This window comes from Chiloscyllium punctatum, chromosome 6 (genome assembly GCF_047496795.1).
Source record: "Chiloscyllium punctatum isolate Juve2018m chromosome 6, sChiPun1.3, whole genome shotgun sequence".
Taxonomy (NCBI): domain Eukaryota; kingdom Metazoa; phylum Chordata; class Chondrichthyes; order Orectolobiformes; family Hemiscylliidae; genus Chiloscyllium; species Chiloscyllium punctatum.
In genome coordinates this window covers 48,511,958-48,524,290 of record NC_092744.1, presented here as the reverse complement: position 1 = coordinate 48,524,290, position 12,333 = coordinate 48,511,958, and the positions used below count along the sequence as shown (strand labels likewise).

General features: G+C 41.0%; 1 protein-coding gene across 2 annotated transcripts in view; it reads left to right on the top strand.

Annotated features, from left to right (window-relative positions):
* The window catches only part of LOC140478940 (uncharacterized), a 315,441-nt gene that overhangs the window by 41,457 nt on the left and 261,651 nt on the right, over positions 1–12,333 (top strand). For both annotated transcript variants that reach the window (XM_072572602.1, XM_072572601.1), the window contains exons 3-5: positions 52–125; positions 7,081–7,149; positions 11,291–11,384. In XM_072572602.1, coding sequence (XP_072428703.1) covers positions 52–125; positions 7,081–7,149; positions 11,291–11,384 — 237 coding nt within the window. The remainder of the gene's footprint in view (positions 1–51; positions 126–7,080; positions 7,150–11,290; positions 11,385–12,333) is intronic.

The window sequence follows — 12,333 nt, the reverse complement described above, 5'->3', positions numbered from 1 at the left end:
GGGTGCATAAGGTGGAGAAGCTATGAACACGTTTATTTTTAATTGTTTCAGGCTTACCTGGCACAGTTGCCCATGCTGGACTACAGCCATTTTTGGTTTCCTTCATAACAGGCTTCTTTATGCAGGTAGGTCATTCAGAAAGTGACTGTTGTAAGTAACTTTATGTGGCATTTAACACATAGGTGAAGGTATATCTAATGATACATTTTCTTATGCAAGGAATAATATTTAATAGATTTCTGTTTAAGATACAGGATTCTGGGTAATCAAGATGGAGGATGGGAAAAATTTCTGGCTGTAAGAGCTGCTCCTTTTTTTTTTGAGGTTATTTTAGGTGTTGGAGATGATTTCCTCGAATTCCAGGAGCAGCAATTACTGTTTTTATATGCTGTTGCATTGCTTTGGAAAAACAAAAGTCAAAACAACAGCAGTTTAAAAGAGAGAAGGGCAGACAAAGGAAGCACATGGTGAGGACAGTGCAGGAGAGAGAGAGAGAAAGCACGAACCTGGACAGTTACTGCCTTTGCTGTTTGAATTCGTGTATCGCTGGACATCGGAATGTGTCTGGGAAAATTAACAAACAGTGAAATTCACAACTAATCTTGGAGGAACTGTTGGGTGAAGTTCACAGCACAGAATCAGATAAGTTTATTATTGTTTTAAGTCTGTCCAAGAGAGGCTGCGTTAGTGAGTATAGTGCATTCTTTCTTGATTATATGTTTTTGGAGATAAGTCTCTGGCTTATATTTTAAGTTTAATCAATAGCTAATAATTTAACCTGGGGCAGTGTTTGTAGAGGAATAAGATGTGTTATTTTCTGGGCCTGTAGATTGTGAAGGAGCAAAAATGGCCTTTGCAATGATATGTGCTACTTGTCAGATGTGGGAGTTTAAAGAGAGTTTAAGGGTTACTGCGGATTATATCTGCCATAAATGCTGTTGGATGTGAATTTTATCAGATCGAGTGGATCAGTTGGAGAGACAGAGAGAAGCAATGAGGAATTTGCAACAGTATGTGATGGATGGCAGTTATAGGAAGGGGGGGGAAGTCTCAGATACAGTCATATAGATGGGTTAACTCCAGGAAGGGTAAGAGAGGTCAGCACCTAGGGCAGGAGTCTTTTGTGGATATACCCATTTCAAACAGGTATGCTGTTTTGGAAAATGTAGGGGGTACTGGATTCTCAGGGGAACGTAGCACGAACAGCCAAGTTTCTGGTATTGAGACTGGCTTTAATGCAACGAGGGGTACGTCGGCTTCCAAGAGATCAATTGTGTTAGGGGATTCTGTAGTCAGAGGTACAGACAGACGTTTCTGTGGCCAGCAGAGAAAAAGCAGAATGGTGTGTTGTTTCCCTGGTGCCAGGATCGAGGATGTCTCAGAGAGGGTGCAGAATGTTCTCACGGGGGAGAGGGGCCAGCAAGAGGTCATTGTCCACATTGGAACCAACGACAATGGAAGGGAAAAGGTTGAGACTCTGAAGGGAGATTACAGAGAGTTAGGCAGAAATTGAAAAAGGAGGTCCTCAAGGGTAGTAATATCTGGATTACTCCCAGTGCTACGAGTTAGTGAGGGCAGGAATAGGAGGATAGAGCAGATGAATGCATGGCTGAGGAGCTGGTGTATGGGAGAAGGATTCACATTTTTGGAATCTCTTTTGGGGTAGAAGTGACCTGTACAAGAAGGACGGATTGCACCTAAATTGGAAGGGGACTAATATACTGGCAGGGAAATTTGCTAGAACTGCTTGGGAGGATTTAAACTAGTGAGGTGGGGGGGGGAGGGGGGCAGTGGGACCCAGGGAGATAGTGAGGTAAGAGATCGATCTGAGACAAGTACAGCTGAGAACAGAAGTGAGTCAAACAGTCAGGGCAGGCAGGGACAAGGTAGGACTAATAAATTAAACTGCATTTATTTCAATGCAAGGGGCCTAACAGGGAAGGCAGATGAACTCAGGACATGGTTAGGAACATGGGACTGGGATATCATAGCAATTACGGAAACATGGCTCAGGGATGGGCAGGACTGGCAGCTTAATGTTCTAGGATACAAATGCGACAGGAAAGATAGAAAGAGAGGCAAGAGAGGAGGGGAATGGCATTTTTGATAAGGGACAGCATTACAGCTGTGCTGAGGGAGGATATTCCCAGAAATACATCCAGGGAAGTTACTTGGGTGGAACTGAGAAATAAGAAAGGGATGATCACCTTATTGGGATTGTATTATACACCCCCCAATAGTCAGAGGGAAATTGAGAAACAAACTTGTAAGGAGATCTCAGCTATCTGTAAGAATAATAGGGTAGTTATGGTAGGGGATTTTAAGTTTCCAAACGTCGACTGGGACTGTCATAGTGTTAAGGGTTTAGATGGAGAGGAATTTCTTAAGTGTGTACAAGACAATTTTCTGATTCAGTATGTGGATACACCTACTAGAGAAGGTGCAAAACTTGACCTACTCTTGGGAAAAAGGCAGGGCAGGTCACTGAGGTGTCAGTGGGGGAGCACTTTGGGGCCAGCAACCATAATTCTATTTGTTTTAAAATAGTGATGGAAAAGGATAGACAAGTTCTAAAAGTTGAAGCTCTAAATTGGAGAAAGGCCGATTTTGTCGGTGTTAGGCAAGAACTTTCGAAAGCTGATTGGAGGCAGATGTTCGCAGGTAAAGGGACAGCTGGAAAATGGGAAGCCTTCAGAAATGTGATAACAAGAATCCAGAGAAAGTATATTCCTGTCAGGGTGAAAGGGAAGGCTGATAGGTAAAGGGAATGCTGGATGACTAAAGAAATTGAGGGTTTGGTTAAGAAAAAGAAGGAAGCATATGTCAGGTATAGACAGGATAAATCGAGTGAATCCTTTGAAGAGTAAAAAGGCAGTAGGAATATACTTAAGAGGGAAATCAGGAGGTCAAAACGGGGACATGAGATAGCTTTGGCAAATAGAATTAAGGAGAATCCAAAGGGTTTTTACAAATATATTAAGGATAAAAGGGTAACTGGGGAGAGAATAGGGCCCCTCAAAGATCAGCAAGGTGGCCTTTGTGTGGAGCCGCAGAAAATGGGGGAGATACTAAATGAATATTTTGCATCAGTATTTCCTGTGGAAAAGGATATGGAAGATATAGACTGTAGGGAAATAGATGGTGACACTTGCAAAATGTCCAGATTACAGAGGAGGAAATGCTGGATGTCTTGAAACGGTTAAAGGTGGATAAATCCCCAGGACCTGATCAGGTGTACCTGAGATCTCTGTGGGAAGCTGGAGAAGTGATTGCTGGGCCTCTTGCTGAGATATTTGTATCATCGATAGTCACAGGTGAGGTGCCAGAAGACTGGAGGTTGGCAAACTTGGTGCCACTGTTTAAGAAAGTTGGTAAAGACAAGCCAGGGAACTATAGACCAGTGAGCCTGACTTTGGTGGTGGGCAATTTGTTGGAGGGAATCCTGAGGGACAGGACGTACATGTATTTGGAAAGGCAAGGACTGATTCAGGATAGTCAACATGGCTTTGTGCCTGGGAAATTATGTCTCACAAACTTGATTGAGTTTTTTGAAGAAGTAACAAAGAAGATTGATGATGGCAGAGCATTAGATGTGATGTATATGGACTTCAGTAAGGCATTTGACAAGGTTCCCCATGGGAGACTGATTAGCAAGGTTAGATCTCATGGAATAAAGGGAGAACTAGCCATTTGGATACAGAACTGGCTCAAAGATAGACGACAGAGGGTGGTGATGGAGGGTTGTTTTTCAGACTGGAGGCCTGTGACCAGTGGAGTGCCACAAGGATCGGTGCTGGGCCCTCTACTTTTTGTCATATACATAAATGATTTGGATGCGAGCATAAGAGGTACAGTTAGTAAGTTTGCAAATTGGAGGTGTAATGGACAGCGAAGAGGGTTACCTCAGATTACAATAGGATCTGGACCAGATGGGCCAATGGGCTGAGAAGTGGCAGATGGAGTTTAATTCAGATAAATGCGAGGTGCTGCATTTTGGGAAAGCAAATCTTAGCAGGACTTATACACTTAATGGTAAGGTCCTAGGGAGTGTTGCTCAACAAAGGAACCTTGTAGTGCAGGTTCATAGCTCCTTGAAAGTGGAGTTGCAGGTAGATAAGATAGTGAAGAAGGCGTTTGGTATGCTTTCCTTTATTGGTCAGAGTATTGAGTACAGGCATTGGGAGATCATGTTGTGGCTGTACAGGACATTGGTCAGGCCACTGTTGGAATATTGCATGCAATTCTGGTCTCCTTCCTATCAGAAAGATGTTGTGAAACTTGAAAGGGTTCAGAAAAGATTTACAAGGATGTTGCCAGGGTTGGAGCATCTGAGCTACAGGGAGAGGCTGAACAGGCTGGGGCTGTTTTCCCTGGAGCATTGGAGGCTGAGGAGTGACCTTATAGAGGCTTACAAAATTATGAGGGGCATGGATAGGATAAATAGACAAAGTCTTTTCCCTGGGGTGGGGGAGTCCAGAACTATAGGGCATAGATTTAGGGTGAGAGGGGAAAGATATAAAAGGGACCTAAGGGGCAACGTTTTCAGGAAGAGGGTGGTATGTGTGTGAAATGAGCTGCCAGAGGATGTGGTGGAGGCTGGTACAATTAGAATATTTAAAAGGCATCTGGATTGGTATATGAATAGGAAGGGTTTGGAGGGATATGGGCTGGGTGCTGGCAAGTGGGACTAGATTGGGTTGGGATATCTGGATTAGTGGTGCTGGAAGAGCACAGCAGTTCAGGCAGCATCCAAGGAGTTTCTGGGTTGGGATATCTGGTCAGTATGGACTAGTTAGACCGAAGGGTCTGTTTCCGTGCTGTACATCTCTATGACACTATGGCCAGAAATGGCAATGGCGAAAGCAGCCCAGTCAATCCTGTTCCAGAATGTGCTCCACCCAAAGCCAAGCTGTTCTCATAGAGCTGCAATATTGACTTCTACTCAATAACATGGAAAATTGCCCAGATTTATCCTGTACACAAAAAGCAGGACAGGTCCAACCCAGCTAGTTACTGCCTCCACAGTCCACAGTCTACAGTCTAGACTCAGTAAAATGATTGAAAGGTGTCACAAACAATACTGTCAAGCACAGTTTGATGAACAATAACCTGCTCATTGATGCTCAGTATGCATTCCATCACGGCCACTCAGCCACTAACCTCGGTATAGCCTTAGCTCAAACATCAACTCAATAGGTGAATTCCAGGCAGCCAATGCCCTTGACATTAAGGTTGCATTTGTCTGAGGCATCGAGTTTCTGTAGCAAAACTGGAGTCATTGGGAATCAAGGGGCAAACTCTCCAGTGATTAATATTATTCTGAGCATAAACAAAGATGCTTCTGGTTGCTGGAGGTCAGCCATTTCAAACCCAGGACATTTTTGCATGAGTTCCTCAGGGCAGTGGTCAAGGCCCAACCTTCTCCAGCTTCATCAATGACTTTCCCTTTCATCCCCTCTCATGCTGTTGCACATATTCACTTCTATCCCTTGGATTTCCCCTCCACCCCAAGACGTATCCCCATTTCAACAGTGGTCCCTGGTTTCTGCCTGATTCCCAGCCTTGACTCCTGCAGACCTCTTGGTAGTGATCTGCCACCCTTTGCCCTGAAAAGCCTCTTTTTTTACCCTCCTCAATTTCCAGTGCACCGACCCAGAAATCCCTTCTGCCTAAAGTTAGTGACCACATATTTTGAAACTGTGACCGCTGGGATTGAATCTTATGTTTTTTTTATTTCTTAGAGGAAATAGAAATTGATTTCCAAGTGAAGTAACTTGTCAACCCACTTTGGAAAGCTTGTTTTGTGACTCAATTGAACTTGGCTGTCAAAACACTGACTTGATCATCATCAGGTTTTAATTCTAACTTTTGCAGAATTTCAGTGACTCTCTGATTCTTAACTACGTTGTATCCAAGTTCCTTTAATGGATAATCAACTATTAGTAAAGTTCCTAACCAGGCATTTGTTTAATAAATGCTTATCACTAGCAAATTACTTTTAGAATTTGTTCAGAGAGTCATAGAGATGTACAGCACGGGAACAGACCCTTCGTACAAATTGTCCATGCCGATCAGATATCCTAAAATAATCTAATACAATTTGCCAGCATTTGGCCTATTCCACTAAACCCTTCCTATTCGTAGACCCACCCAGATGCCTTTTAAATGTTGTAATTGTATGATCCTCCACCACTTCCTCTGGCAGGTCATTTCACATACGTACCACCGTGAAAAAGTTGCCCCTTAGGTCCATCTTTCCCCTCTCACTTTAAACCTGTGCCCTCTAGTTTTGGACTCCCCCACCCCAGGGAAAAGAACTTGGTTTTTTGCCTTATCCATGCCCCTCATGATTTTATAAACCTCTATAAGGTCACCTCTCACCCTCTGACAATCCAGGGAAAACAGCCTCAGCCTATTCAACCTCTCTCCATAGCTCAATCCCTCCAACCCTGGCAACATCCTTGTAAATCTTTTCTGAACTCTTTCAAGTTTCGCAACATCCTTTCTATGGAATCAAACTATTTATTTCTTCATAGCTTGTGTTGGCTAGTTCTTCTTTCCACAACTAATTTATTACAGTAATATTAATTAATTAATGCAGATTTTAGGATATTCAGACAAGGTATGAACATTTCTTTGTTAATCTCTTGTTTACATTAGTCGATGTGTGGAATGAATGATAATTCAGCAAAGCAAATTATGCAACAAAAGACATTTGTCACTCAAGATTCCTTGTGTCCAGTTCATTGCAACATTTCAAAAAATGTAAAATTAAAATAATGCTTTACAAATCATTTGTTACACCTCTTGTATAGCTATTTTTCATAATCAATGCAGTAGATGACATGAAGAGTTGGACCACTTAAATTGGTCAAGTGTAATGGTCAAGTATAATATTCTCAGTATAATATTTCTTTTATACTGTTTTATATTTGCACTGCTTTAATTGTAAAGGTGAAGGTTTCAATAGACTAAGAGCTTATGGTATGGATTCTTCCCTAGCTATACCCTGGTAGAAAATATTTGAGTGATCAGATCGTACTGGCTTCACTTTAATCTTGTTTTTCTTTTTATTTCGAGGTGCTATTGATTTATCTTTTTGTTGATTTGCTGCAACGATGCCGTTTGGTCCAGGTTGAGGCTGCAAAGGTAAGCCATTTGGACTTAATTTTGGTATAAATACTAGAAGGAGCACAGGAATAAAATACGTGCGAGTATAATGTATTATTTTGCTCCTATTTACCTTTGCAGCAAATTAGTTGTTGAATATGAAATGTTTACACATTTGCCATTTTGATTAAGTTGCCCTTTTTATTTTCTTGGCATTATTTCTTAAAGCATTTTTATAGATTTAAGACCTATATTGACTTCCACTTGAGATTTAACTTGTTCATACACTTGAACTGAATTAAATTTTGTATAAATTAATATTTTGATTTTTGATTATCTTCAATATTTCACATTTGCTTTTCTGAAGGTGTTAAGTTGAAGTATGCTTATGTATTTACTTTCATAGCATTGCTTGCCAAATTCTATAAAGATAAGTTTCAATAGCACATTTGCTGCTAATAAATAGGACCAATTTTGCAGCTACTAAGTAAGTGAGGACCACGTTTTATAGCTTACTGATGCATTGAGGAATTGAATATGCAAAGATAGTTGAATACTGACCACAGGATTCTCAGAGAAAAGGACTTGATTGCAAGTTATTGTATATGGTTGACTGAATCAGGCAGCTGCAGAAGAGAGAGAGAGAAGCAGCCTATTGCCATGGAAACAATAGCTGAGCCATTATACACAGCAGGGAGGTGAATATTTTATTGTAAAATTCACAATGCTATCTTTGATATAGAATGACTGAAAATCAGTGTTGATGACATGGTGATTTTATCTGCAATACTTTAAGTGCCATATTAATGGAAATTTCAGGTTTATAAACTATTCTTATGATAATAATTCTCCTTTAGAATGCATAAGTAACAATATTGAATTCAAAAATGATTTAACTTTCGCTGATGTGTCGTATTTTATCTTCATCTAATTTTCCTTTGTAGACTGATGACCATTTCAAATAAAAGGTGAAAGGATAAATCTAGGAGACACATTTCAGCATCACTCAAATCACTTAACAGCCTCCTCCTTCAGGAAGGCTTTAGTATGGTTGCAGGCAGTTCTTTCACTACAGCAATAGGACTTTCTCAGATTCTTGCTTTTGGCATCTTAGTGTAATATTGTCAAGTCCCTTTTATTTAAAATTAAATTAAAACAGTAAGCTGCTTCAAATCCAGCCAAGTATATCCAAAAGAAATTAATTTAATTCAATCCAGTGAAAAGAGTGATTTCAAGCAGATTGCCAATCAATCTATTAAAATGTGTTTTTGGAATATGTGTTACCAGGAAAGCCAGTATTTTTTGCCCATCGCTAATTTCCCATGACAAGATGGTGGCAAGTTACCTTGAACCACTGTAGTCTATCAGTGTGGGTACAATCACAATGCTATTCAGAAGAGAGTTCCAGGATTTTGATACTTCAACAGTGAAGAGGCAAAAATTTATTTCAAGTCAGGGTATTCTTAGGTGATGGTGTCTCCATGGCTTGGTGGCCAGTCTACATCTTGGTGGTAAAAATCAGGGGTTTACAAAGTAACTTGGCGAGCCGTAGCAGTACTTCAATGCTGCCACGGTGTAGATGCTTTGATCAGAGAAATTCTTTCTCGACTGACTGCATAGATTTCTGTGTTTCAATATGTTAGGATGAAGTAGAATATTTTAGCCAAGGAATTCAGGTCACTGAAAACTGACAGAAAATAATGTTGCATTTAACATGTCACACATTGATGTGAGAGACCAGTGAAAAACTGGACTACATGCCTCATTTAACTACAATTGACAAGCTGCCGGCATTACTTAGAGATGGAGTGGGTGAGAAATTGTGCATCAGTGTGCATCAAATAAAGGTACAAATCTCGGATACTGTCAACTGCATTCAGTTGAACATTGGAAGTAGCAAGCTGACTTTCTGAAGAAAGGACCATTGACTTTCTAACATTGCCTGGAGGTCCACGTTAACTCTGGTTTGTAAAGGCTTTGTCTTGAGGAATAAGCTAGGTAATGGCTTAATTTGTTCAGTTGAAACCATAGCAATGTGGTGCCCAACTTTTATCTGTCAATAAAGAATAAGGTGCAGTGAATTCAAATATGTAGCTTCCAGTATGCAGAATGGTGCCATATTGCAAACCCAAGTGACAGTGTTAAATAGGTTGTCAGCTGAACTCTTGGCACAGTCAGCATTATCTAGAAGATGGGCTATCCAATCAGAGGTTCCCATCACAGTTAGATACTCTGTTTAGAGTTTTGCATGCATGGGCTGGATGGGCATGTCAGTATCTGGTCCATTGCAAAGAGTCAAAAAGACATGCTGTTGCATAAGATTTGCCTGTCTTTGAGTTGTACCATGTACATATTTAGCATTGCACTGGCTCTCAAATTCATATATCGCATTACTCATTTGTGTGACATGCAGGATGACCTTTCGGATTGACAGCATCATCCTGTGAGTGGAAAACATGACTGTTGTCCACCTTAAACCTACCTTCACCAGCAATATAAAAGAACAGCAGAAGCAGAAAGAGGCAGTTCAGTCCCCCAGGCTTGACCTGCCATTTCATATAGCACCCTGGGATAGTGAATTCTACACATTCATGACTCTTTAAAAGCAGTAATTTCTTCTCACTTCTGTTTTAAATCTGCTACCCCTTATCCTAAAACTATCACTTCTCATTCTAGTCTGCCCAGGTAAGGGAAAGTCATTTCTACATCTATTTTGTCAATTCCCTTTTGCATCTTATGTATCTCAATTAGATCCCTTCTCACTTTCTTCCAAATTCTAGACTCTAGGTTTATACTGCTCAATCTATCTTCATAAAAGAAGACCCTTATCTCTGAACTACCTACAATACAACCATATCAATCCTCAAGTAAGGAGACTGAAATGTACACCATTTTCCTGATGCAGTCTCAGTAATGCCTCGTGCATTATACTTTTCTACTTTATTCCTTTAGCAGTGCATTAGACGGCACGGTGGCTCAGTGGTTGGCAGTACTGCCTCACAGTGCCAGAGACCCAGGTTCAATTCCAGCCTCGTGTGACTGTCTGTGTGGGTTTTCACCGGGTCTCTGGATTCCTCCCACAATCCAATGATGTGCAGGTCAGGTGAATTAGCCATGCTAAATTGTCCAGTGTTCTGGACAATGTGTAGGTTACATGCATAAGTCAGGGGTATATGTAGAGTAACAGGGTAGGGGAAATGGGTCTGGGTAGGTTACTGTTCGGAGGGTTGGTGTGCAATTGTTGGGCCGAATGGCCTGTTTCCACACTCTAAGGAATCTATGATTTTGAAAATCTAGCTTCAGATGTTTCTCAAAAGCTACTCTGTCATGGGCTACCTTAAGAACTGATAGTTTAGTGTCTTCCATTGAGGCTGCATTACACTGGATCTCCACAGTTGCACTTCAGCACCTACTCCGAGGCACAATTTGAGATCTTTCACAGCTAGCTTCACTATACTGCCATTGGCCCTGGGTTTCTCTGGGCTCCAATATTTCTCACTTGTACAAAGCAAATATTGCAATGGGGCTTCCTTCACCCCCTCTCAGCTGCAGTGAATTATCAGTGGATCCTTGGGGTTCTATTAAATCCTAACCCTTTCCAACAGAGCCAATAACCTTTCACCAGCTTTCCAGCTCAGATTCTGTCCTGAGACCACAAGGGCACCCTGTTACCTGGAGTCTCTTCAAAGCTTTCAGCTTTGACTGCATCCAGTCAAGAAGGAGTCACCTTCTTTGATTCTCTCTCATTGACTAAGAATGATTCTGACCCTTGAATTGCTGTTCACAAACACTTGGAGAGTTTTGATCAGTTATCCAGATTAGTTCAAATGATCCCTGCCACTGTTATGACATGAGACCAAATATGATAAGCATTGAATCAACATGTCCTTAAATGTTACTGTCTTGATAAGCAACCAGCCACACAACATAAATAGATACAAAAAAAAAGACCCTTCCATATATATTTTGTATGTTCCTTAGGATTTCTATGCTGAACATGTTTGTATTACTGAACGTTTATAGATTTGCATTTGATTGCAGTGAAATGTTATTCCCAATATATGACGTAGAAGACTGTTTCCAAAAAGAAAAGGTGGAGATAAACAGCTTTTTTTATGGATGGTTTGTATTACATCATAAGTTCTAGCCAGATTTTGTGAACATCTTTATTGTTTCCTAGCATTCAATGGTAGAAAGAATTATAATGCAAGATGTCGGTGGTCAAGATTACCTTCCAAATTCCATTGAAGAGGAGGAAGAAACTGAGGATGCAGGTAAAGAATCTTATTTATGGGTTATGTTGTTTCATAGGAATATTTTGCTTCGGAGTTGCAGAACGCATTTTAGTTGTTTTCTCTGTATTCTCCTTTAAGATCTAATTCATTGTTCTAGTACAATCTTCACATATTATGATTTTCCGACAAATGGGATATGGTGTTGCTCTGCTTTGATTTGAAGTACTTTTAGTCTTTAAAGCCACTGCCACAAATATTTCACCAAATGCAGCAAGGCCTGATACAATTAGATAGACAAGTGACTCAAGAGTTTGAGGGTGCCTTAAGGAAATTGCACAGCCAATTATGCTCTGACTGAATGGTTGGAGCAGATTCGAATGACCAAATGGCCTACTTCAGCTATTAGGAACTATGTTTCTATCATGCCTGACTGTTTCTTAACTATGGCCTAAGGCATATATGATTGGATGGAATCTTATAGGAGTCCAAGTGATGTAGGCTGTGGCATGATTTGTAGCGAAATTGGATGAAAACTCCAGTGGGGTCTATCTCAGCAGCAGAAGCATCTCACTCTATACTTAATGCTTTTCACAGGCGATATGTTGAGTTTCTAATAAAGGGGGAATTATTTCTCATTAAATGCTTTGTTGACAGCCTGACCCACCTTCTCAATAATCAGCTCCCTCTCCTGCCAAATTCACCAACCAAGCTGCATATCAACAAAACCTGACATGGAAACCAGAGCGGAAACCTAGTGGATTCAGCTGACCGGTTGCTCTAAGGATCTCCATGTTGCGTTTGATCAAACTGCTGCCCAGGACATGATCCACCCACACTGCCCACATGCACACCTCACCTACAGACATTGGCATGAAGCATCTGCCTGCTCCTCACATCCGTCATGGCACTTCTCTGATAAACTGTCAGGACACTCTAGAAACATAGAGCTGCATTGCAGAGTGCACCAGCAACCAGCATTGAAAGGCTG